General features: G+C 35.4%; 1 protein-coding gene and 1 non-coding gene across 2 annotated transcripts; one reads left to right on the top strand and one right to left on the bottom strand.

Moving 5' to 3' along the window:
- Nucleotides 1-10582: 10582 nt before the first annotated feature.
- On the top strand, nucleotides 10583-10688 carry LOC144999225 (small nucleolar RNA R71). Its single transcript, XR_013660743.1, has one exon. It is a non-coding gene; the product is annotated as a small nucleolar RNA R71 (small nucleolar RNA).
- Nucleotides 10689-24825: 14137 nt separating this feature from the next.
- On the bottom strand, nucleotides 24826-26796 carry LOC145045321 (putative pectate lyase 5). The gene is made up of 4 exons (XM_078993658.1): nucleotides 26649-26796; nucleotides 25803-26543; nucleotides 25446-25584; nucleotides 24826-25343 (listed from the first exon to the last, which is right to left on the bottom strand). Exons 1-4 carry the CDS (start codon nucleotides 26750-26752, stop codon nucleotides 25122-25124), a joined length of 1206 nt encoding a protein of 401 aa, XP_078849784.1. The 5' UTR covers nucleotides 26753-26796; the 3' UTR covers nucleotides 24826-25121.
- Nucleotides 26797-27619: the final 823 nt, after the last annotated feature.

The following is a 27619-nucleotide window of genomic DNA, read 5'->3' as shown; positions in this document are numbered from 1 at the left end:
GCTGAATTGTAACTATGTGATAGTTGCAAAATAGGGCAATGGTTATCCTAGTAGTAGGATGGACGAATTCAAGGGATAGGATATCCTTGAAATAGTCCAAAGGCCCAAGAGATAAGGGTTATCAAGGCTTATCTTATGATTTCTTGGTGGGCAAGCAACTAGATAAGGATAAGGATTGAAACACTAATTTCAGCCCTATATAAAGACCACTAAGGCATAAGAAAACGTCCACTTGATCCCTAGGGGTATCTAGATATGATTTCTACCTCCTCCCTTCTCTCTCTATATCCTCTCCAATTGCTTTTGGTGTTTGTGAGCCATTAGAGGTACTACACTTGTGGTACTTGCTTTCAAGACTTAGGGTTTGAAGATTTAAGTTGTTATGGCAATATAACAACAAGAGGTATGTGATCTAACCTTATTTATGAATTTCAAAAATAGCAATCTACTTTAGGGTTTTATTCATGTGTTCATAATGTTGTGTATCTAATAGTGAAAACATAGATCCAGGTCTAGGGTTGCATGCACACATAGGATTGTTTGTACAAAACCCATCAGTCACAAGGTTGATTTCCTTCTATGAAAGCTCCATCTTCAATTGACTTTATACATGACCCGTAACCATATTTGGTAAGTACTTGACCCGATTGTGCATGGTCCTTTTGGGTTGCCTTCACCAAAGCAACTTGACTGGAGAAATAAATAGAGAAAGAGATTATTATGATTTATTAATATGTTATAAGAATAATATATTAAAGGATAAATCATATTTGTTTAATTAATATTGGTCAATAATTAATTAAGAATTAATTTTTTGATCAAATGTAATTAATTAAACTAGAGGGGCTGAATTGTAACTATGTGATAGTTGCAAAATAGGGCAATGGTTATCCTAGTAGTAGGATGGACGAATTCAAGGGATAGGATATCCTTGAAATAGTCCAAAGGCCCAAGAGATAAGGGTTATCAAGGCTTATCTTATGATTTCTTGGTGGGCAAGCAACTAGATAAGGATAAGGATTGAAACACTAATTTCAGCCCTATATAAAGACCACTAAGGCATAAGAAAACGTCCACTTGATCCCTAGGGGTATCTAGATATGATTTCTACCTCCTCCCTTCTCTCTCTATATCCTCTCCAATTGCTTTTGGTGTTTGTGAGCCATTAGAGGTACTACACTTGTGGTACTTGCTTTCAAGACTTAGGGTTTGAAGATTTAAGTTGTTATGGCAATATAACAACAAGAGGTATGTGATCTAACCTTATTTATGAATTTCAAAAATAGCAATCTACTTTAGGGTTTTATTCATGTGTTCATAATGTTGTGTATCTAATAGTGAAAACATAGATCCAGGTCTAGGGTTGCATGCACACATAGGATTGTTTGTACAAAACCCATCAGTCACAAGGTTGATTTCCTTCTATGAAAGCTCCATCTTCAATTGACTTTATACATGACCCGTAACCATATTTGGTAAGTACTTGACCCGATTGTGCATGGTCCTTTTGGGTTGCCTTCACCAAAGCAACTTGACTGGAGAAATAAATAGAGAAAGAGATTATTATGATTTATTAATATGTTATAAGAATAATATATTAAAGGATAAATCATATTTGTTTAATTAATATTGGTCAATAATTAATTAAGAATTAATTTTTTGATCAAATGTAATTAATTAAACTAGAGGGGCTGAATTGTAACTATGTGATAGTTGCAAAATAGGGCAATGGTTATCCTAGTAGTAGGATGGACGAATTCAAGGGATAGGATATCCTTGAAATAGTCCAAAGGCCCAAGAGATAAGGGTTATCAAGGCTTATCTTATGATTTCTTGGTGGGCAAGCAACTAGATAAGGATAAGGATTGAAACACTAATTTCAGCCCTATATAAAGACCACTAAGGCATAAGAAAACGTCCACTTGATCCCTAGGGGTATCTAGATATGATTTCTACCTCCTCCCTTCTCTCTCTATATCCTCTCCAATTGCTTTTGGTGTTTGTGAGCCATTAGAGGTACTACACTTGTGGTACTTGCTTTCAAGACTTAGGGTTTGAAGATTTAAGTTGTTATGGCAATATAACAACAAGAGGTATGTGATCTAACCTTATTTATGAATTTCAAAAATAGCAATCTACTTTAGGGTTTTATTCATGTGTTCATAATGTTGTGTATCTAATAGTGAAAACATAGATCCAGGTCTAGGGTTGCATGCACACATAGGATTGTTTGTACAAAACCCATCAGTCACAAGGTTGATTTCCTTCTATGAAAGCTCCATCTTCAATTGACTTTATACATGACCCGTAACCATATTTGGTAAGTACTTGACCCGATTGTGCATGGTCCTTTTGGGTTGCCTTCACCAAAGCAACTTGACTGGAGAAATAAATAGAGAAAGAGATTATTATGATTTATTAATATGTTATAAGAATAATATATTAAAGGATAAATCATATTTGTTTAATTAATATTGGTCAATAATTAATTAAGAATTAATTTTTTGATCAAATGTAATTAATTAAACTAGAGGGGCTGAATTGTAACTATGTGATAGTTGCAAAATAGGGCAATGGTTATCCTAGTAGTAGGATGGACGAATTCAAGGGATAGGATATCCTTGAAATAGTCCAAAGGCCCAAGAGATAAGGGTTATCAAGGCTTATCTTATGATTTCTTGGTGGGCAAGCAACTAGATAAGGATAAGGATTGAAACACTAATTTCAGCCCTATATAAAGACCACTAAGGCATAAGAAAACGTCCACTTGATCCCTAGGGGTATCTAGATATGATTTCTACCTCCTCCCTTCTCTCTCTATATCCTCTCCAATTGCTTTTGGTGTTTGTGAGCCATTAGAGGTACTACACTTGTGGTACTTGCTTTCAAGACTTAGGGTTTGAAGATTTAAGTTGTTATGGCAATATAACAACAAGAGGTATGTGATCTAACCTTATTTATGAATTTCAAAAATAGCAATCTACTTTAGGGTTTTATTCATGTGTTCATAATGTTGTGTATCTAATAGTGAAAACATAGATCCAGGTCTAGGGTTGCATGCACACATAGGATTGTTTGTACAAAACCCATCAGTCACAAGGTTGATTTCCTTCTATGAAAGCTCCATCTTCAATTGACTTTATACATGACCCGTAACCATATTTGGTAAGTACTTGACCCGATTGTGCATGGTCCTTTTGGGTTGCCTTCACCAAAGCAACTTGACTGGAGAAATAAATAGAGAAAGAGATTATTATGATTTATTAATATGTTATAAGAATAATATATTAAAGGATAAATCATATTTGTTTAATTAATATTGGTCAATAATTAATTAAGAATTAATTTTTTGATCAAATGTAATTAATTAAACTAGAGGGGCTGAATTGTAACTATGTGATAGTTGCAAAATAGGGCAATGGTTATCCTAGTAGTAGGATGGACGAATTCAAGGGATAGGATATCCTTGAAATAGTCCAAAGGCCCAAGAGATAAGGGTTATCAAGGCTTATCTTATGATTTCTTGGTGGGCAAGCAACTAGATAAGGATAAGGATTGAAACACTAATTTCAGCCCTATATAAAGACCACTAAGGCATAAGAAAACGTCCACTTGATCCCTAGGGGTATCTAGATATGATTTCTACCTCCTCCCTTCTCTCTCTATATCCTCTCCAATTGCTTTTGGTGTTTGTGAGCCATTAGAGGTACTACACTTGTGGTACTTGCTTTCAAGACTTAGGGTTTGAAGATTTAAGTTGTTATGGCAATATAACAACAAGAGGTATGTGATCTAACCTTATTTATGAATTTCAAAAATAGCAATCTACTTTAGGGTTTTATTCATGTGTTCATAATGTTGTGTATCTAATAGTGAAAACATAGATCCAGGTCTAGGGTTGCATGCACACATAGGATTGTTTGTACAAAACCCATCAGTCACAAGGTTGATTTCCTTCTATGAAAGCTCCATCTTCAATTGACTTTATACATGACCCGTAACCATATTTGGTAAGTACTTGACCCGATTGTGCATGGTCCTTTTGGGTTGCCTTCACCAAAGCAACTTGACTGGAGAAATAAATAGAGAAAGAGATTATTATGATTTATTAATATGTTATAAGAATAATATATTAAAGGATAAATCATATTTGTTTAATTAATATTGGTCAATAATTAATTAAGAATTAATTTTGTGATCAAATGTAATTAATTAAACTAGAGGGGCTGAATTGTAACTATGTGATAGTTGCAAAATAGGGCAATGGTTATCCTAGTAGTAGGATGGACGAATTCAAGGGATAGGATATCCTTGAAATAGTCCAAAGGCCCAAGAGATAAGGGTTATCAAGGCTTATCTTATGATTGCTTGGTGGGCAAGCAACTAGATAAGGATAAGGATTGAAACACTAATTTCAGCCCTATATAAAGACCACTAAGGCATAAGAAAACGTCCACTTGATCCCTAGGGGTATCTAGATATGATTTCTACCTCCTCCCTTCTCTCTCTATATCCTCTCCAATTGCTTTTGGTGTTTGTGAGCCATTAGAGGTACTACACTTGTGGTACTTGCTTTCAAGACTTAGGGTTTGAAGATTTAAGTTGTTATGGCAATATAACAACAAGAGGTATGTGATCTAACCTAATTTATGAATTTCAAAAATAGCAATCTACTTTAGGGTTTTATTCATGTGTTCATAATGTTGTGTATCTAATAGTGAAAACATAGATCCAGGTCTAGGGTTGCATGCACACATAGGATTGTTTGTACAAAACCCATCAGTCACAAGGTTGATTTCCTTCTATGAAAGCTCCATCTTCAATTGACTTTATACATGGGAACAGCTCATCCATGTCTTGGGTGTCAAATCTTGTGTGGTACAGCTCTGAATATGCAGGAAAATAGTCTTGAAAAATCTTCGGGAATTAGCCTTTAAAGAATATGAGTAAACCCATATCATATGTGGTCAAAATCCAAATTTCAATAGTGAAATATTGAGTGACTCGCAAAGTAAATACGATTGCTCGACGAGCAAAAGGGCTTTTAGCAGGAAAGTCTTGGTTTCGCTAGCGGACTCGCCGAGCCCAAATAATACACTCGGAGACTACATCACTGAGTGATAAATATATCTTTTGCTTTTGAGTCCGTTCCTCATGTGGTTGGGTATGATAATTTAGTGTCTTTCCTTCATTTTTCTTTAATAAGCAACACTCTTAAACCCTCTTTGATAACGGACTCGACCTTAAACTCAAAAATTGCACATTTTCTTCTAGACCCGACCCTTACTCTAGCCTTGACATTTGAAACTCTCGCATGCATCCTAGCCTCAATCTGGAAAATAAGAGCAACCACAAGTGATAAAAATAAATTCCTACTTATCTTCCTATAAGTTTCAAAACAACAAAAACAAATAAAAATTGTCTTCAAAAAACCAAACAAATAAAAACATAAGAATATCAATCTTCATCTTCCTCCTCATTCCTCCTGCTCCACTCCCACTGGCTTTGTTCCTCCTCGCTTGCACTCTTTCCTCCTAACTTGGCACATAGGGAAATACGGGTCCGGGCCTTGGTGAGATATTCATTTGTTCAAACAAATAAACAAATGACTTATCGTTATAGTTCATGCCTCTCCTAAGGTCATCTTGGTACCTTCTTGCTTCAATGTTGTACCAATCCATAGGCAACTCTTCATCCACCGGAATGACCGGTGGGTCATCCCGAACTTGCTCCCACCTTTGCCTCACCCTTCTTCCCGGCTCCTCAGACTCTAATAGGGGAGCAAACAAGCCGAGCAGAGCCCGAGCCTGGTCAGGCTCGGCTTGGGCTCATTTAAGTTATACAAGGCTCAAGCTCAAGCTCGGCTCGATTTGAGCTTTCTTCTACTGAGCTCGGCTTGGGCTCGTAAAGAATTATACAAGCTTGGCTCGGGCTCAGGCTCGACCTGTTTATCGTTTGATGTGCCTAAATAAGCTTAAGCTTGACTCAAGCTCGTTAAGAAGCTCGTTTACTAATACCTGAAATCCATAATTTCCCAAATATGTTTTTATTTTAATATATGAAAATAATAATAAATTATATTATATAAAGGCTTGTTTAGGCTCTCGAGCCTAATCTAGCTTAGTGACATAGGCTCGAGCTCGAGCTCGTTTAATAAACGAGCGTAATATTAAGCTCAAGCTCGGCTCAGGCTCGTTTAAAACCGGTTTCGAATCGAGCTTGTAACGAGCCGCTCCCGAGTAGCTCATGAGTAGCTTGGCTCGTTTGCACCCCTAGGCTCTAATACCGCATCCTCGTCCTGGATCCGAAAATGTCCCCCGCCATAATCTTCAATGATCCTCGCCCTCCTTAATAAAGTAGTATTGAACGGAGGAGAAGGAATCATTGTTAACACACTCATTGCACCTTGGTCTAAGATCCCATATGTCCTTGCTAATATTGTGACAAACGTGCTCCCATTAATCTTGGAGGTGATCTGTTCCTTGACTGCACCCTCTGCTAAATACTTTGCCAAAAAATAAGGCAAGTTGCAGAAAATATCGGGAGTGATAATACTCCACATGTAGAAAATGTCAAGGGTGGGCACCTTATCATCATCCTTGTGCATATTAAAGGTACTTGCGACAAGAGGATGAATTAGGCGATGGATTGGGGAATAGATACTCCCCTCTTGAGCAGATGATGGAATGTAGATCCGGTTGGGGATTGTGTTCCAGTAGGTCAAGGCAACCACTTCCTCGGGCAGGTCCGTGTGACAATGTTCTAGAAAGGTTTCAAAATTTTCGGACATAATTACATGTTGATCATAAACCCCCATCCTCCACCCAAGCTCTGCAATGTTGCATTGGTGCAGCTCCCCTCCAAGATAGAAAGATATATTGTTTGGATTGAAATAGTCACTGCCACCTCGGAAGGATATGGTAGCAAAGAACTCCCAACACAATTCCTGATAAACATGCTCTTGAATTTTAAAGATTCGGCTCCAGCCATCACATATTATTGTCACCCCATTATTATTGAAAGACTTGACCAAGAAAGGAGTCAATTCTTCCTCCAACCCCGATTGACCAAGCCAATGCTAGTCAATTTCATTTAGCACGTATATCTCCTTGCACCTCAATGACCCCAGCTTGTTCCTTGCACGGGCAAGTGAAGATTTTGAGGTAATGCTTGGAAAGGTTAACCATGGAAGATCCCTATAGCCACCTCCCCTGGAACTCCGCCCTCTTCTAGACATTCTTGCTGTAAAACACAACCAAACAAACCAAAAACAAAAAACAGAAAGATTAAAAACCTAAAAATTTATGGCTTCTGCAACTTGGACTCGCCGAGTCCACGAACCGACTCGGCGAGTAGGATGAACATTGCGAGTCCAGTTCTGTTAGATGGAATTAACCAGCCAAATCTATAATATTACTCAAGGGGTTTGCTTCGATATGTTCCAGGAGCATAAATATGTAAGAAATTTTGTCTAAAATGTCCTAATTTAACAAGAACTCAAAACCCTAAAATCCAAGTTTAGTCAAAATCGGGATTTTGTAGATATTAAGGGTATAACTCCACCAAAGAATGAAATTTTTACAAGATTAAGAGTGAAAATGGTTACCTTTGAGTTGGATTTGCAAGGAAATAGAAGAAATCAAGATGAAAATTTGAGAGGAATTTCTCGTCGAGTATGAGTGGCAGCTGGATGAATGGCTGAAAGTGTTTTTCAATTAGGGTAAAACCCCTTTTACTGAATGTAAAAAAAAACAAATTATATTTTTTTCGTGTAAATACATGGACTCGCCGAGTAGGTGTACCTACTCGCCGAGCAGTAACGTGATTCCACGTTTAATCGGGATTTCTTAGATGGACTCGCCGAGCAGATTTACAGACTCGACGAGTCTTTTATTTAGAAAGCTAAAAACATTGAGTTTTCTTTTAATTATGTGCCACCAACCCTACATTTGAGCATTGCTTTCCCTCAAGAAATCATCATAAACACAGAAGAAGATTGATAAAAGTAGATCACAAAAAATAAAAATAAAGGAAAAAGAAAAAGAAAAAGAAAGCAAACTCTAAACTCGCGTTGCCTCCCGGAAGCGCTTCTTTTTAAGGAGTCCTTAGCCAGACTCCTTCCCGCCTTACGTCTCTTCTGATTTATCCATTGGAGTCTCCTTCTTCAATTTTTGTAGTTTATATTTTTTCTTGTACAAATGGAATTTTCTCTTGTATGCCCTCTTCAATTCTTCCATTCTCCTTCTTGCAAAGATTTCTCAGCCTTACGCTTTTTTCCCTTACCATGCTCATTTTCTCCACTCCATCCCTTTCATTCTCCATCATTTCCCTTCCGTACTTATCTTTCTTGATTTCCTTATTGGTTGTTACAGAATATGGTACTTTGAAAGTGAAAATTGCACATGCAGTAGAGACAATGGCATGAGGCTTGGTCCTTTTTCTTTTGATTGACCTCTCTTCTAGCACATGTGATTCAATAGAAGAGTTATGATTATCACCATTCAAAGTTTTAAGATTCCCTTTATCTTCAAAACTTCCTTTATTATCCTCTTGGACAGCCGCATCATCCTCCACAACTGCTTCAAGAAAAGACAAATGAGCATCCTCAAAGTTCATACGATCTTTAACATCCTTGTTTTTCTTAAGAGGGTTCTTCAAGTAATCATGCAGAAAGTGCACATCTGGTTAGCAAAGGGTACTAATGGCTTGCAGATTACCATTTCCATTAGATTGAGAATTTCCGGATGTACTCGTTAAGTCAGCAGATACAACTCGACGAGTCAACGAGTCTTCAACACTTTTAAGGCTTTCTTTGCAGTCAGCTTCCTTGATCAGTCTTTCTATCTCCTCCAGATCTCCCTTGGCATCAGAATTTTCTTCCACGGATAATAAGAATTGGTTAGGATTGACCTCTTGCAAGTAAGAAATCTCTCTCTAACACTTCATCATCCAAAATCATTGAGGAAACCTTATCTTCTTTTGACTATTTGGGATCCTCCTTTTTCTCAACTTCAAAATTTTCCGAATCATCTCCAACCCTTAATGTTAGCATAGATTCACGCATATCTACCAAAGGATAAGCGGTATTCAAGAATGGTCGCCCAAGAATGATTGGTACTTTAGAGTCCTCTTCCATATCAAATATTATAAAGTCAACTGAAAATACTAACTTATTAATTTTGATAAGGATATCTTCACATATTCCCATTGGATGTACTATCGATTTGTCGGCTAGATGATTCTTCATTGGAATTGGCTTTGGGAGCGGAAGGTTTAACTTTTGGAAGAAGGAATATGGCATAATACTAATACTTTACCCCAAATCTGTCAATGCTCGTGTGGTCATTATGTTTCCAAATTGACAAGGTATGTTGATGCTCCCCGGATCGCCCCTCTTTTCTGGCAGTTCACTCAGCACTATTTCAGCAACTTCTTCTATATTTCTTTTAGTGGTAAAGAGGTTTTTAAGTAAACTACCATATTTCGGTGTTTGTAACATCGTTTCAACAAACGGAATATTTACTTGGAGTGCCTTTATGTGCTCCATAAACCTCTTATATTCTTGAATCTGCTTATCAGGTATGGCTCAGCTTGGAAATGGCAAAGAGGGTCGGTAAGGCTTCAAAAGACAGTAGTTTTTGTAATCAGGTTTTCAACTCGTCGAATGCATGTTAACGACTTGGTGAGTCGAGTCGGGTTTACTCGAATTCCAGCTACGTATTTCTTCTGTCAGTACCTTGTTGGGATTCTTCTGGATAGAGGTCAAAGGGGTGTAAATTGGCTTAGAATATGTTGTTATTGCATTCACATTCGCCATTCTTGGACTTTGCTCAATATTGCTAGGAAGTCCACTGGGTGCTCTTTGGTTAATTTTTTGTGCAAGTTGGCCTAGTTGTTTTTTAATGTAATGAATAGATGTTTGCTGATTCCTAAGCCTATTTTTTGATCCTTCATCATAGTTTGATGTTCTCTAAGCATATTTCTTTGCTCTTTCATTTCAGCATCGGTATCATTGTGCCTTTTCTCAGACGCGGCTACAAATCTTGTGAACATATCTTCTAAGTCGGCTTTCTTCTCCAGCATTGGTTCCTCTTTTTGATAAAATCCCCTTTCTTTTTTCTTAAATTTCTCCTCCTTTTCTTTTTTGTACTCGTCATACGGGAGCCATTCCTTCCTTGGTTTCCACTAATTTTCATCAAACCTATCACTACTTGAATAGCATAATTGCACCCTCCGGTTCCCGTTCTCATCAAGATCACAATCCTTAGTGATATGAGGTCCTCTACAATTCTCTCAACCGACCCTAATGGCATGGATGGATTGGTCAATCTTAGTCGTTCTTCGATCCAAACTCTCTAGTTTAGCCATCATTGCTGCCATGCTATCATTAACTGAGTTCACAGACCCCCGACTTAGCTCATTCCTTGGATTATGATATTTTCTAGAGTGTTTAGAGAATTCTTCAATTAGCTCTTTGATTTCCGGGGGTGGGTTCTTTGTGAGAAGTCCTTGCGAATCAAGGAGTTGCCTTGTGGTCACATTCACTCCATCATAGAAAATGGAGACTTCTTGTTGGCTATTTAGATCGTGATGTAGGTTGTTCCTTAGTAAACCTTTATATCTCTCCCATGCCTCATAAAGGGACTCTCCAGCTTTTTGTTCAAAGTTAGCTATGGCTTTCTTCAAGTAGGCTATTTTTTAGGGAGGGCAAAATTGATCAATAAATTCTTCTTTCATCTTAGCCAATGTAGTGATGGATCCGGGAGAGAGTGACTTGACCCAATCTTTCGTAACTCCTTTGAATGTGACGCGAAGCGTACGAAGCAAAACAATTTCACGAGGCACATTTAGAACATTGAAGTAATCAGCTACATCGTTGACCTCGTCTAAGTGTTTGTAAGCTTCTTCGTGATCTTTCCCATATAAGGGAATTTCCTTAAGTTGAGCAAGTATGTTCCCCTTTAGCTCGAAAGTGGCAGTCGAGGGAATTATGGGTTATACTAGTCCCGGTCTGGTATCGTCACGTATCCTCTTCTTCCATTCGCCCATGGGAACTTCATCAATGTTTGCCATGGTGTTAGTGTGTTCGCCTCCAAAATCGCTTTCTTCTTTGGATTCGGATTCGTCCCTTTTGGTTTCACACTCGGTGTCCTCCTTCTTTAGGTCTTCATCCGCCACTGAAGAGAAGTTGGATTCTCCTACTTTCTTGCCCTTTTCTTACCAAAAACAGCTCTTAGATTATTCAACGGTTAATTTTTCGATGTTGCAGTTTCCCCTACGTTTTTGACTTTGTTTTTCCTCAACGTTGCTTTCGGGTCTTTAAGCGGTGTGGTCAAAGGTGTACCTCCTCCCCTAGTCATAAACGAACTGTAAACAAAATAGGAAACACACGTAAAAAGAACAAAAATAAAATAAAAATGAAACTGAGTTTCAGCGATGGACTCGTAGAGTAGCTACGATTGTACTCGGCGTGTTGAAGGCTAAAACTGAAAAAAAAAAATCAAACAAATTTTTTTTAAAAATCAGATAAAATTAAAACTAAACCTAATACATAGACTACTAAAGCAGTAACTTTGTGCAAGATTATTCTCACAAAAAGGATCGGTGATACTAGAAATTAGAATTAATTTTCGAACCGCTCCCAGGCAACGGTGCAAAAAAACTTGATGTGTGTGAAACGAACTAGTTTTATCCTACTCTTTAATTCTGAATTAAACACACAAAGGTAGTAGACCTATCAATTGTGAGATAGTTAAATAACTAGGGTATCAAACTCAGGGAACAGAAATTAAACTAATTACTAATATTATCTAAAACAAATATTAAAGTAGAGGGGGTTTCTCTTGCTTTACAAGACTAGAAACTTAACTAAAACTTAACTAACACTCAAGTAAGCAACAAATAGCTAAACAATTAAATTGCAACTAAATTCAATGATAAAAGGGCTTTTGTTTAGGTTCAAATCAATTGATCCTATGGTTTATTTTATGGTAAATATATCGGATTAACTTTTCATTGGCTACCGATTGAGATGATTAGGTTCACGTTCGTTATTGCTAATCCTTAGAAAACAGATTAATTCAAGCAATGGCCAATTGTCTAAATTAATAAGTTCCCTACTTAATTAATTTATGTTAAGTAAGACTTGTAATGGTTAATTAAATTGATGATTAAATTAACCTCTTGTTGATAGTGTATCACACAATCTCACGTATTAACTTACCTATCTTCTAGTTAATTCTAGTTTCACATTCATTATTCCTAGACATATAACTATGTGGTCACATAAATCATATGCAATTAATAACTAAGAGATGTTCATACAACTTAATTACTTATTTAATAATAGAAAATAGTTGTTATTAATATATGAGGGTCTTTAACAAGCTTAACAAAACAATATCACCATTAAAATTAATCATAACCATAAAATCAACTCATATTCACAAAATCATCTACCCAAAATACAATTTAAAGGTGTTAGTTCATAATTGCAGTAAAAACAAGCTCAAAAATGAATTTAAACAAGTTAGGCATAGTTCTATTCAAAGGTAGAGTGGAAAATTAAACCTAAGTTGCCTTATTCTTCTTAGAATTGAGGATTAGGGTTCTTCTCACGTTCTTCAAATTTCCAGCAGTCACCTTAGTTGCCAAGTAACCTTCCCAAAAGCCAAAGAGAGCGAATTCGGATTTGTGGCTTCTATTTATAGATATCTCAAAATAGAGGCTACTCGTCGAGTAGACAACCGACTCAGCGAGTCCCCTTGAGGAATTCGTATACGGTAAGGACTCCACGTGTAGCTTTGCAAATCTTTGTGCATACTCGTCGAGTAGACATCCCTACTCGCCGAGTAGCTTCAGGTTTTGGCATTTTTTTTCTTTCTTTAGTTCCCAAGCTTTCGATCGTATCTCCTGCTTCCTTTTGCTTTCGAGCTTCTCTCTTGGACTGCAAATACAATTTGAACACTATTAAGTACCTTTTGTCCATAATATGTAAATAATTAGCTAATAAATGGTAAACATCTATACTAAATATATGGCTAAATATGCACATATCAATAATAGAGAAAATATAGATCCAAGGTTTATAGGGTTGCATGTACACCATAGGAGTGTTAGAAAACTCAAAAACCCATCATAGCCTTCACGAGATAGTATGAGGGAATGTTAAGGTACTATATGGAGCCGTAGTATTCGATAGTTAAAGCGGTGCAAAAGAGTTTTAGGCTTGGGTAGCCTTATTCTTTGAGTTTCGGGAACCTGATGGTAGGATCAGGGGCGAGACTGGGGTCTCCATGCTTGTCGGGGATCGTTATATTCTAAGTTAAGTTGTGGTTTTTGCAATCGAGAGGAATTAGAGGAGTGATGTAATCGTGGGTTGCGGGTCAGGGGTCATGAAGTGAGTGCTTCATTGGGACGAGTGGTTCCAATCATGTGCCGGACTAGACTCTTGAGTTTGAGCTTGGTTTGGGTGGTGTATTGAGTAGGCGAATGAGATTCCGGATTCAGAGATGGGCTTCATTTTGGGGGGTATTGTTTGTCATATGATGTCTTAGACCTGGGTGGGTCAGTTCACTTGTATGGAAAGGAACCCGGGACATATGAGACTAATAAGTAGTAGACGACAAAGGTCGAGGGTGAGACGATTTTCGTATTCACTTGAGTTAAAGCGAACTTCGTGACTTGTGTGTCACACTGGGCCGAGATAGTTTTTGTGAGAAAAAAGTCATTGAGACGTTTTGGGACATGCAAAGGACAACCTTTGGAGGTTCAACTGTAGGAACAAGAGTTGACCTGGTGCTCCGTGTTGAAAGGGATATATGAGAGGGAGTTGAGGCTTATGATTGTTAAATGTCAGAGGATCCTTCTGACTAAGCATGATCATTTTCTTATGTTTGAGGGCAGGGTGTTGAATGTTCTTTGTTCAGATGGGTTTCGATTGTAGTACAGTGGATGGGTTTATGGTGTAATGTGACCCTTTCGTTCCTTGATGTATGTTATGATCGCCTAGTATGTCCAGTGTGAGTGATCGGTGACAAATATTTGGGCTTTGACTTGTTTCTAGCCGTCGCAACGAGACAATTAGAAGGGCAATGAGTTTTCCGGGGTTTGTTATTTGAGGAGCGAATAACATGGTGATAGCTTGAGAGGGCAGCCTAGCAGTAAGACAGGCCACTAGAGTTTTTAGATTCTGGAGAGTCAGAAAGGATATCATAACGACAGAAGGGTAAGTCCTCTTCCGGGTTTAGGAGTTCCTATTTGGTTTACGATGTCCATGGAGGAATATAATTGTGTGATATGAGATCCTTTCGGTGGTACTTTTCGGGTTGTTGGGTTCGGTCTATGTGATGTTGAGAAGCAATTTCGAGGGCGAAATCTAATTCAAGAGAGGGAGAATTGTAACATCCAGACTTTCAGATGCATTAATGTGTGTTTATCTTTGAGATTTTTAGAGTGACTCGACGAGTCGTGAGTCTGACTCGCCGAGTAGGGTCGAGTTGCTAACATGGATTTAATGAGTGGACTCGACGAGTCAGAGAGCTGACTCGCCGAGTAGGTGCTGGGCAGAGAAACCTTAATTTTTCCGGGTTTGTAGCCTATTTAATGGCACTTATAGCCTCATTTACGGCTACCCTTCGTTGAGAGAAAACCCTAAGTGACCATTGAGCTTGAGGAGAGAGTGCCTTGCTAATTATGAGTGTTTGGTGCATCTTGTGAAGAGAAGAAAAGATTTCCAAGCCAAGGGGCAAGAGTATGTTGCTAGATCTGAGGTTGTTTCACATCAAAGCTTCTAGGAAAGGTATAAAGCTTGCACCTTTCTCATTATTTAGTATATATCTCATGATTTTGTGAATCTAGGGTTTTTCCACCCAAATATGAGGGCCTTGAGTGTTTCATTCTCATTGAGAGGGTTGAACTTTAGATCTGGACCATGTGAGGTCCCTAGAGTCCAAAAGTCTCTGCTTTATCCAACCATAATAATGATCTTGAGTGAAAAACCCTTTTTGGTATGTGTTTTGGCATTATAAGCTCAAAATGCCATGCATTAACGTAAAGCTTGTGACTTTACGTGATTAATGAGCCTTAGGAGGGTAGATCTAGAGTTTGGGAAGGTTCTTTTCCTTGAAAACGGCTGAATGAGATATGATTATGAAGGGACTCGCTGAGTCCATGGCTTGACTCGACGAGTCGGTGAGGGTTTGTCCCGATGGGTCTGCTTGTGTGATAACTCGACGATTTTCAGGTCGACTCGACGAGTTCAGCTGGACTTTCTTGAGACTTCTGAGGAAAAAATGGCACTCGACGAGTCGCACGAGTGCACTCGATGAGGCGGGTCAAACATGAACTGTTGACTCGAGTTTGACTTCTGTTGACTTTAGGGTTGGTTAACATGAGTAATGGAGACCAGGGAGGTAAAATGGTCTTTTACCCAATTCAAGAGTTAGAGAGAGAAGAATAACATTTGGTTACTTAGAGTCGAGAATCGAGTATTAATTAGAGATGTTTACCCTATGTGTTAGGCAGTGGCTAGTTCGAGATTCAAGTTCGAGGAAAATTGCTTGCTGCTAGCAAGGTGAGTCTTCTCACTATAGTTTACCATATGTTTTATGTTGTGCATTATGTCTTTGTGATTTATACCATGCAGAGCTTTACAAACCGGACCAGAGGGTCCAACGAACAGTGGGACTGGAGGTTCCCAATGAGACACATTGACCATAAGGTCGTACAGTGATATAACCTCGAGTGGCTAATGAGCTGTGTGTGTGGTATTTTGGAGAACTCACTAAGCTTCGTGCTTACCGTGTTATGTGTTATGTGTTTCAGGTTTTTTTCTCACGATCGTGGGAAGGCACTTGTTGATTGTACACACCTGTGAAAGAGTTATGTTTTGAAGATCCTAGATTTTAATCAAACAATTAAGGAGTTGTGATTTGTAAATTTAATATATGAGATTTTTGTGAAATGTGTTATGAGAATTATGCAATTTTAAATGAAAATTTTATTTGAAAATTTACGGTGTTACAACATCCCTTGGAGATTTCCCTGTGAAAGTGGGAACAGATCTCCATGGATTTTATTACCAAGTTACCGAGGATTATGCAAGGTGTCGATGCAATATGGGTGATTGTAGATTGGTTAACGAAGATTGCTCACTTCCTGGCTATAAGTGAGAGCTCTTCTACAGAGAAACTAGCTTAGATCTACATTCGAGAGGTAGTGGCACAACATGGGGTGCCAATATCGATAGTGTCAGATCGGGATGTGCGTTTTACTTCTAGTTTGTGGAAGAAATTTCATGAGGAGTTAGGTACATGGCTGCATTTCAGCACCGCATACCACCCATAGACATACGGGCAGAGCGAGCGGATGATTCAGACGCTAAAGGACATGTTACGCACATGTGTAATGGAATTCACTGGAAGTTAAGACACTTACTTGCCCTTGGCTAAGTTTTCATACAATAACAACCATTACTCCAGTATTGGTATACCACCCTTTGAGCTTTTATATGGGTGGAGGTGTCGGACTCCCATCTGCTGAGGAGAGGCAGGGCAGAGAGTAATGGGGATCACTGAGATAGTGCTCAAGACGACAGAGCAAATCCATCAGGTCAGACAGAGGTTACTGACGGCCTAGATTCGTCAGAAGTGTTACGCAGACTGGAGATGTTTCGAACTAGAATTCCAGGTTGGTAGTTTTGTCCTCCTAAAGGTATCCCCATGGAAAGGGGTGATTTGATTTAGGAAGAAGGCAAATTTGGGACCTAGATACATTGGTCCTTTTAGAGTGATAGCTCGAGTAAGTAAGATGGCTTATCGGCTAGAGCTGCCTGCAGAGTTGAGCCATATTCATAACACCTTCCATGTATCCCAGTTGAGAAAGTGTATAGTTGACGAGACGGCAGTGGTCCCATTATAAGACATTTAGGTTTATGATCTCCTGGACTACATCGAGAATCCGGTGGAGATTTTGGATAAGAAGGTGAAGTTCTTGAGGAATAAAGAGGTGCCCTTGGTTCAGGTTCAGTGGCAGCATCGGAGGGATCTGAGTGGACTTTGGGAGCCAGAGTTCGAGATGCATGAGTAGTACCCAGAGTTGCTTCCGTAGGATAACTTCGAGGGAAAATTATGATTCTAGTGAGGGAGAATTGTAACATCCTCACTCCCAGGTCAAATTTAAATCATTTTATATTCACTTTGATAGGGCAACTCAACAAGTTGGAGGCCCCAATTTGTCGAGTAGAGATTGAGATAGCCGTGTGGTTTTTAGAGTCTACTCGACGAGTTGGGGGACCCGAATCAACGAGTAGGAGATGAGTTTGAAAACCCTAATTTTTAGGGTTCACACCCTATTTAAAGGACCTTAAGTCCTTTACCCTGCCTCCCTTATTACCTTAGCACCCTAAGAGAAACCCTAATCGAGTTGTTACCTTCTGAGAGAAGGGGGTGGGGGCTAAGAGTGTGTATTTTGGTGCATTCTTTGAAGGAGCTTGAAGAGAAAAAGGTTTGGAATGAGAAGGGACTCTTGGATCCAGCATTCATTTAGTGTTATCGGTCCTTTGGAGGTAAAAAGCCATTACCTTGCCCATTTGTCTATTAGATCTCTCCATTAGAGAGTTTATGGCCATTTCCACCTTCTTTTTGAGTCTTTTAGTTATTGGAGCATGATTTGAAGACGAGACTTCAGATCTGGACAATACTAGGTCCCTTAGGCCTAAAGGTTAAAGCTTTATCAAGCTTTGGCCAACTTTCATGCCTTAAACCCTTTGTTGAGCTTTGTGTTGGCAACTTAGCCATAGATGCCATGTATAGACGTAAAGCTTGTAGCTTTACATGGTATTTCAACCTTAGAAGGCTAGATCTAGAGTATGGGGCCTCAGTTATGCTTAAAAGCATCTAAACGAGAGAATGGACTGAAGGGACTCGACGAGTTGGTTAGGGTTTTCCCCGATAGTCTGGACACGTTGCAAACTCGGCGAGTTGAGTTAGATTTTCTCGATATTTCAGAGAAACGAAGGAACTCGAAGAGTCACATAGATGCACTCGACGAGTTGGGTCAACATGGACTATTGACTCGAGTGTTGACTTCGATTGACTTTTAGGGTTTGGTCAAGTTATGGATTTTGGAGACCATGGAGGGGTAAAATGGTCTTTCACCCTTTCTGAGAGTTAGAAAAGGGGTTAGTTTAACATCTTTGGAGTTGTTATAAATTGTATTAGAGATGATTAAGACATGTAGGTGGAGTTTAGATCAATCGTTGAGTACGAGACATGCTTGCTTACTTACGAGGTGAGTCTTCTCACTATGCTTACCTAAGTGGCAATAATGTGTGACTAGAGGGTCTTACTTGAGTTATTGACTGGAGGGTCTTATGTGCTTATACTGAGTTATGTGATATCATGGATTTTGTCTTTCTTATTTATGTTGTATATTATTTTGTGCATTATTGAGTTAGGATCGGAGGGTCCAAACCGAGTTGTGAAACCAGAGGGTCCTCACTGAGATACCGGACTGGAGGGTCCAACCTGAGTTGTAAGATCGGAGGGTCTTCACTGATAAAAATGATCGGAGGGTCCTTATCGAGATATAACCATAAGAGGATAATTATTTTAGTGTGGTATTTTGGAGAACTCACTAAGCTCCATGCTTACAGTATTGTGTGAAATATGTTTCAGGTACCTCTTAGGCTCGTGGGAAGGCGCCAGCATGATTGTACACACCAGCTTGAGATTATGTTTTGAGGATTCTGGGATATTGTCAAACATTTTGTTGTCTTGTATTTTGCACAACTTATACATTTGGGTTTTGAGAAATGAGGAATTGTGTTTGTATGATTTTTAAAAATGAAAACTTTATTTGAAATTTTAGAGTGTTACACTTTCCTTGTAAACCATTGTGTCACTTCTTTTATCATTTTCTATTACACAATCTGAACATCACAGTCTCTCATTTAATTTGGTTGATTAGTACTTGTGTAATTTTTGACCGAAACAATATATATATATATATATCCGTCGTACTAGTATGTTGAAATGCTTATGCAACATATTTGAAATATGTGGCTCAAATTTGTCTCACGTTCTTGATTTTATAATTTTTATCATTTGAGATCATAGTAATTTTGTGAGACCGTAAGGCGCAATCTAAAAATTATTTTAAAATGCAAAATAAAAAGGAAAAGTCTGAAATTTTTTATTTTAATTATTATTTTCCTCATTTTATTTACCTAAAATAATAAATAAAAATTATTGTTTTTTAAAATATATGAAATATTCTAATAAAATATTACACTGTAAATATTCTAATGTGATTTTTAGAATGTTAGAATATTTTAGTATTTTATTAGATTTGCCAGATATGTAAAATATTTTAATATTCTACTAGAATATGTAAAAAACGGTAATTTTTTATTTCATTATTATTATTTTATTTTTGGAAAATATAAATGATGAAAATAATATTTAAAAAAATCAAAAAATTTCAATTATTTTGCATTTTAAAAATGTTTTTTCTTATCTACAAAATGAGTGGCTAGGATTACGCCTCACGATCTTAAAAAATTAAGTCGTCTCACATAAATAACTCTCTCTCTCTCTCTCTCTATATATATATATATATATATATATATATATATACACACACACACACACACACACACACACACACACACACACACACACATATATATATATATATATATATATATATATATATATACTTATAAAAGAAGAATTTTTCTTTTCACCACATTCATTTGAAATTCCCATGACTTTTCAATTTATTTCTAATAATGATTATAAATTGATTAATAAGGTTAAATAAATATCAGACCTAAAGTGTAATTTTATATAACCTAAATTTCAATATTAAAATAATATCTTTACTTTTATTTATAAAGTTGTATCTTTAACTTTTAACATATTATACTTAATTTATTAGAATTAATATGTAGTTATATGTAAATCATTATCAGTTTAAAGCTACAACTTTTTAACAGTTTGGATAAAATACTTAAATTGTTAATTTAAATATAATATTACATGGTTTATATATAAATTTTAGTTCCACTTAAAAACCCAAATAATATTTTGTGAATAGATAAAAGTGATAAGTTGTAGTGTTAAATTGGAGTTTCAAGCTATAAAATTACATGGTCAACCTAAAGTGTAATCATATATAAAATAAATTTCAATATTAAAATAATATCTTTACTTTTATTTATAAAGTTATGTCTTTAACTTTTAACATATTTTACTTAATTAATTAGATTTTATATGTTTTTGTATGTAAATCATTATCAATTTAAAGCTAAAATTTTTGAACAGTTTAGATAAATTACTTAAATTGTTAGTTTTCATCTAACATTACAAGATCAACTTAAATATAAATTTAAGTTCCACTTAAAAACCCAAAGAAAATTTTATGAATACTTAAAAGTGATAAATAGTAGTGCTAAATTCAAAAACTAAGTTTTAATTTTAATATTTCCTAAACATATTTTTATAAGATTAAAAGTTTTCAAATAAGTAGTTTAAAATAACTTACAATAACAATAGTTAAAACTAACTTTATATAAACGATTATATTTTTAACTTTAAAAACAAAAAACAATATTTGATGTTATAAATAATTATAATGAAAGAAATTAAAATGTCACGCAAATAAATTTTAAAAAAAATGAATTAATATTAACAATAATGAATAACATTAAACCATAATAATCAATATATTCTATAAACTTAGTATACGAATTATTATATCAAATTTAACAACAACGTTATTGTTATATTTAAGAAAACATATAGTTGTAAAGACTTCACCACATTCAATTGAAACTTCTATAACTTTTCAATTTCTATTTAATAATGATTATAAGTTGGTTAATAAGGTTAAATAAATATCAAACCTAAAATGTAATCATATATAAATAAAATTTCAATATTAAAATAGTATATTTACTTTTATTTATAAAGTTATGTCATTAACTTTTAACATATTATACTTTATTTATTAATTTTAAAATATTGTTGTATGTAAACCATTATCATTTTAAAACTAATAGTTTGGATAAAATACTTAAATTGTTAATTTAAATATAATATTACAGGATCAACTTAAATATAAATTTTAGTTTAACTTAAACAACTCAAAGAATATTTTGTAAATAGTTAAAAGTGATAAATTATAGTGTCTTTCTAATAATTATTATAAATTGGTTAATAAGGTTAAATAAATATCAAACATAAAGTGTACTCATAAATAAACTAAGCTTTAATATTAAAATAATGTTTTTACATCTACTTATAAAGTTATGTCTTTAAATATTAGCATATTATACTTAATTTATTAGATTTAATATGTTGTTATATGTAAACCATTATAAGTTTTAAACTACAATTTTTGAACAGTTTGGATAAAATACTGAAATTGTTAATTTAAATATAACATTGTCTGGTCAACTTAAATATAAATTTCAGTTTCGCTTAAAAACTCAAAGAATATTATGTGAATAGTTAAAAGTGATAAATTATAGTGTTAAATGCAAAAATTAAATCGTAATCTCAATTTAACTAAAATATTACCTAAATATATTTTTATAATCATTAAAAGTTTTCAAATAAGTAGATTAAAGTAATTTAAAATAACAACCATTAAAATTAACTTTGTATAACAATTATTTTGTTACTTTTAAAAACAAAAACAATATTTGATATTTTAAATAATTGTAATTATAGAAATTAAAACGTTAAACAAATAAAATTTAAAATTTTAATTATCAGTAACAAATAATATTAAATCATATATTATTTTTAATTTTTATTTATGAGTAACCCCGGGTAGAGATCATTCAAACGATTGAGATTATGCAGTTTTAATAGATGTCTATATATTGTCATATAATTCAAAATAATCTACATATTATATACACTTAGTATACGGATCATTATATTAAATTTAACAACAGCGTTATTTTTGAACGTGTGGACAACGTTATTCTATGAGAATTAGTAAGAGAATAAGTTGTTTGTTAATGTGAATGCGTTTAACTTTACACAACTATCGTCATTTTCATGCATTCTCACTAATTCTTATTCATTTTTGTTCTCACGCATCGTTTTTTACTCATTTTCATTCTTAATACGACTCAATAAACATTCCGAATGAAAATAATAATAAAAGTTTATAATAACCTTATAAACGATTTAATTACTAAGAGTGCGTAATAATGACAATAATTATGTAATATTTAACGTATTCACATTAAAACAACATATTTTTTTTGACATTCTCACAGAATAGCATTGTCCATACGTCCGCACGATATATATATATATATATATATATATATATATATATATATATATATATATAAGTTCTTCATAAATGTAAAACTTAAAATTGAAGTCTTTGTCTTTTATCAATAAAAATGGTAATAAATAAATAACCCTTTAGCTAAATAACCCACCCATATTGTTCCCTTTTTGTGTTAACCTTTATCGAGTATCATCAAATTACTTTTTATTTAATACTGATTATATTTATAATAATTAGCCTTATGAAATCTCTATTTTAATATTTTGTTATTATCAGTTAAAGTAAATTCAAATAACTTTTGAGTTAACATAAAACAACATCATTTTTTGCCCTCGTTCAGTATTCCTGATTTGTCCAGCAGTGACACAACATTTTTTATTTGTCTTTACTATAAATATGTTATTTCTATTGTACTATTGATTAAATTATATTATTTATAATATGTATTTAATTAAAATTTTCATTATATATATAGTGATTACCAAATATGGTTTGTGAGGAAGACTTACTATTATTTGGGTTTGCCAATGATTCCTAACTCAGCTAGGATGATGTCAGGAGTGTTTACCCCACATTCACTTGTTACGGGTTTAAATCTTAGGAGTTTCACTTCTAATGGAGATTAACAAGAAGTCTTGGGTTTGACTCAATGTGGGTGAAAAAAAAAATGTTAGTTACAAAGATATTTTATTTTTTTATTTAAATATTCTATTTGATTTTTAAGATTTTTTTATTGGTTTTTGTTTTTTCAAAAAGTAAATTATAAATGATTTTGTTTTTTCCTTGCAAATATATTTATAGACCCATGGATGATGGAAGGACCATCACGGAGATTCGCTCAAGCCCACCTACATTAACTCGACAGTTCAAAAAAATGATGTTTTTTTTTACTGAGTTTAAAAAAGCTAAAAACTTATTATATTATAAGGATTTAAGCATGAAATACATGATTCACAAAAACATCATCTTGTAAATTGATATTTTGATTCTAGTCATAGCATAATCTCATATTTATACATTTTCTCTTCAAATAATTTTCATATAACAACTTTGATCGTTTATAATTTTAAAGCTAAATTATTAGTATTTTATGATTTACGATTTTGATGACTTACTATATTTTAAAGATCTGTTTTTGGTCCCTTAAATAATTTTCTTTTATGGTTTTCGTTTTTATTAATATTTCCTTCTATTATTAGAATTTCATAATTAATTATCATTTATTGTGTTGCACCAAACAAGATATAATTTAAAACCTTATTTTTTATCGCCTCCATCATACATAATTGTTTGGATCGAAACTTCATTTTTATACTTGTGTGGTAGTCTTTGCAAATGTGTTCGTCGCCACAATGTGTGGAGTGACAAAATACTAGTTTCTTTTAAATCTTAAAGTGATAAAAATGTATCTGAATATCTGGTAAAAATATAGTATTCAAGAAGGGGTATTTGGCCCAACTAATTAGTAGGGATCTCAACCGATCGATGGTATCTAGAATCAGTCTCCATATCCATTCTGGAATCAGTCTCCATACCCACTATGGAATCCAGTTTATATCCCAATCTCCACCTACATTCCATAAGGATTAAAAATGTGTCCCAATTCCGTAAGACTTTATTCTTAGACCAACATTAATGAGAAATTTGGAAAGATCCATAAGACAAAAAACAATTTACATCAAATGGTTTGAAAGATTTTCCAAGGCAAGAAATTGTTAGTCATTTGGCTAACCTTTTGAAAATAATTAATGTTGTTTGCTTCTAAAGATTATTGGGAGCTGCTTGGGGGCAAATTAAAATCTTTCTCGATGAAATCTATTGGATCGCTTGTTGACTCCTCTACTTGTCACTCAAATATGGTTGCAATTGTGTGGAACAATTGGGCCCTACTTAAACTTAATTGTATTTACGTGTGTCTTGCCCGAAATTGAATACTTTTAGGTCCGAATCTTGTCTATATAGGTGTTAACATCCGTAACACCTCCTTGGCCTTCTACAGTTTGACTTAAGAATGGATAATGTTTTTTCTATGTTGCCTATACACGACTAGAATTTTTATGTTGCGTCAAGGTTTCGTGTGTAGTTTTTAGGCCCATTGGTGCACACATTAATCTTTTATCCTACTTTAAATCCGTTCATTGCTCTCCTTAAAGGCAAATAAAAAATTCTAATCTCACATTCATTCGGTGTTATGGGTCATTTGGATAGCAAAAAATGTTGTTTTATTCAAGAAGACAAGGATTTCTGCAATTAAAATGAATACAGTACAAATTAATATCTTTAATTGGATTAAACATTGGGCAAATGTGTTTAGCTTAGATTGGTATCTTGGAGTTACTTTAGCTTTCGTTCATGCTATTTCTAATTGTCCTTTGTTTCTTTGATGCTAGTTGCTTGGTAGTGTGGCGCTTTGGCTTCCACTTATAAAGAGCTTAGAACTAATAGATGTTTAACAATAACATCCAATATTTCAATTCAAAGCCATTAATTACGAATTTATAAATACAATTATTTCTTCAACAGCAATTCATTAAGTATTATATGTATACATAAACAACACTTCTTAACTCGCATATAGAGACAAGCCGAGGTTGTACTTGGGAACAATATAGTCAAAATCAAAAAACTTCAAAAAAGTAAAAGTAAAAGTAAAAAAAAATAAAAATAAAACTACCCTTAAATAATGGAGGGAAACAATGAAAAATCAAAAATATAACCCTAGTAAAATATCCCCCAATCAATGACGGTAATTTTGCCTTTTATGGTCAAAATTACAGTTTAGTTGTTGACTTGTTGTATTTCGATCAACAACGAGAGCCCTTCCTGCAAATAAGGGCTCCTGCATTAGTCGTGAGTGCAGACACGATCGATGAAGGTCTAGCCCCAAGGCTTGAAGCCCTTGCGTAGCTAGATGATGCCCCAGCACCCGATGGTGTGAAAAACGCACCATTCAACATCAAATCCCCTTCCGACCTCCAGTTCCAGTTTTTCCATTTGCTCTCCGGTGCATCCTCGTGTTTCGTAACCTGCATCATTTTTCATTTTTAGCAAACAGTAAAGAGTTGTACATTATGCATTAAAATTTGTACTAAAGATCCGGAGGAATTAGATTCTCGAAATCTTGTTACCTCTTTGCTAAATCTTCTATCGGGTGCAAGAAATCTATTCCCTTGGCTATTGATGGTAGGGGATGCACTCCCTCCAATCGCATACATCTCCCAATGGGTGTAGTCGTTATTCACCACATGAAAATATCCATGACGACATCTGAGATTAACAAGTAAAAAAAATCAGAAAATATAAATATTAAAAAAAGTACAAACAGCATACCTACAAGACTACACAATAGCACAAAGATTTAGATACGGAGCCCCAAAAAGATTTTAGATTTGACCGTTTCTGTCAGTTGTACACTTTTGACCGAAAAAGGTGTCGGTAATTTTATATTTAGAAAGAATAAATACCGAATAAAACTAACTATTTACCTTGGCATCCTTTGAACTAAACCTTCACCAAAGTGGTTAAAGGCAATGGTGACTTGCATGTTCTTGTCTTGCTCATATGAGTCACTATGACCTAAAAGCATCACTTTGTCATGGTGAGTCATGAAATTGTTTGATAACGTAATAGCTGTGGACCCCATGATCGCATCGATAAGCCCATCGGCGCAATTTGATAAAGAACAATGGTCGACCCACACATGGCTTCCTCCAAATATCGAAACACCATCACCATCGCACATCGTCCTCCACCCGAAATGCCTCGGGGAGCTTCGAACCATGGCGTTCCCGCTCGGTTTACAGTCGTGGATGTTGATTCCGTGGATGATTATGTTCGTAACGTATTGTATTGTAATGCAGGGTCCGCCGGCGATGTGAACGCTGGCGCCACGGCCGTCGATTGTTTTGAAACTGTTCATGATTAGCTCTTCTTTTAGTTTGATAACCATGTCACGCTGGAAAATGATCCACAGTGGCTCGTCTTGGATCACAGCATATCGCAACGTCCCTGGTTTTGGGTTCACGGCGTCGTTGTCGCTTGAATCGGTGACGACGTAAATCTTTCCGTCTCTACCGCCGACGGCTCCTTTTCCGAACCCAATGGCGCAGTCCGCTAGTCGTTGACGGTTCTTCTCCCAATTCGGGTCGCATCGCCAGCAATCGTCGATTGGGTTTCCGGTCCCGCATGACAGGAAACCGAGATTCCGCCGAGAGTCATTCAAGCTCCTACAGAAACACAAACACAAAGTTCAAATTAGCTCAGAAATTATAACAATGGAAATGGTGGTTTGAAAGATGGAAATTGGAAATGGTGGTGGGTGGTGGGTGTACCTTTGTACTTGTTGTACTGTATGCTCAGGCGGCTGTACGGAGGTGGAAATGGCGGTGGAGGAAAGGAGGAAGAAGAGGATGAGGGAGAGAGACGGTGGTGCCATGAGTAGTGAGTGGGAGGTGATAGTGGTGATTGAGTGGAGGGGATGGGAAGATATATAAAGAAGAAAAAAGAGCGTAAGTAATGGCGTGATTAACTGAATTTACGGAAGAATCTTTCCTTTTCTAAGGTAGGTTTTGGCCGTTAAATCCCTGTCACTCTCTCACACACTTATGTATAAAAATACTTCAAAATAAATTGGTTACGTTTTTTCAGGTTTGTTGAATACTTGTTATATAATTAATTAATGGTATTTATAAGTAATAACTATACTCATTTAATATTTGAATGTATCATACACGCATATGATTCATTAAAAGCATGCTATAAATAAATTAATTGCTTTACGTTGTTACTTGTGCATTTTTTTTGTTAGTGACCATGTAAAGTAAATTACAAAGATGGTTTCCATGTTTCATCGAAAATCACAAATCTGGTCGAATATCTAAAATTTTCTCAAACCGAGTCCTTATGTTTCACGATATTTTGCTGTTATGGCATATGTGGTTTGATCAAAATCGAAAGTTTAATTCAAATTATGAAATCATATAACATTGGTGAGTAACCAATCGCCAATAAAATATAAATTTAAGAACAATTTAAAAATATCGATTAAGTTAATAGTTTTTGATAAAAACCCAAGGCCCAAATTTACAATTTACTAAATATCATATATCATGTTTAGTCTAGCTGGGTTGATACACCATGTTTTATATTCACGTGAGGCGTAAAATTGAGAGTTCGATTCCCTTAAACTACTTTTTGTGGTGCTGTATTTGGGGAATTTTTCCCTGAAAATTCATATGGGGGCTGGGTTTGCCCTATAAAGGAGTTCGAACCCAGTGTGTTCATTGAATTATCGCGAATAGGC

The sequence above is a fragment of the Lactuca saligna genome, chromosome 5 (genome assembly GCF_052625555.1).
Source record: "Lactuca saligna cultivar CGN05327 chromosome 5, ASM5262555v1, whole genome shotgun sequence".
Lineage (NCBI taxonomy): Eukaryota > Viridiplantae > Streptophyta > Magnoliopsida > Asterales > Asteraceae > Lactuca > Lactuca saligna.
Note: the sequence above shows the minus strand (reverse complement) of the source record. Positions and strands in the feature narration are given on the sequence as shown.

Coding starts and splice junctions, on each gene's coding strand:
- LOC145045321 (XM_078993658.1), bottom strand. CDS start 26,752: ATGGCACCACCGTCTCTCTCCCTCATCCTCTTCTTCCTCCTTTCCTCC. Junction 25,585..25,802: donor TTAGTTCAAAGGATGCCAAG/GTAAATAGTTAG, acceptor TGTTAATCTCAG/ATGTCGTCATGGATATTTTC. Junction 25,344..25,445: donor ATAGAAGATTTAGCAAAGAG/GTAACAAGATTT, acceptor AAAATGATGCAG/GTTACGAAACACGAGGATGC.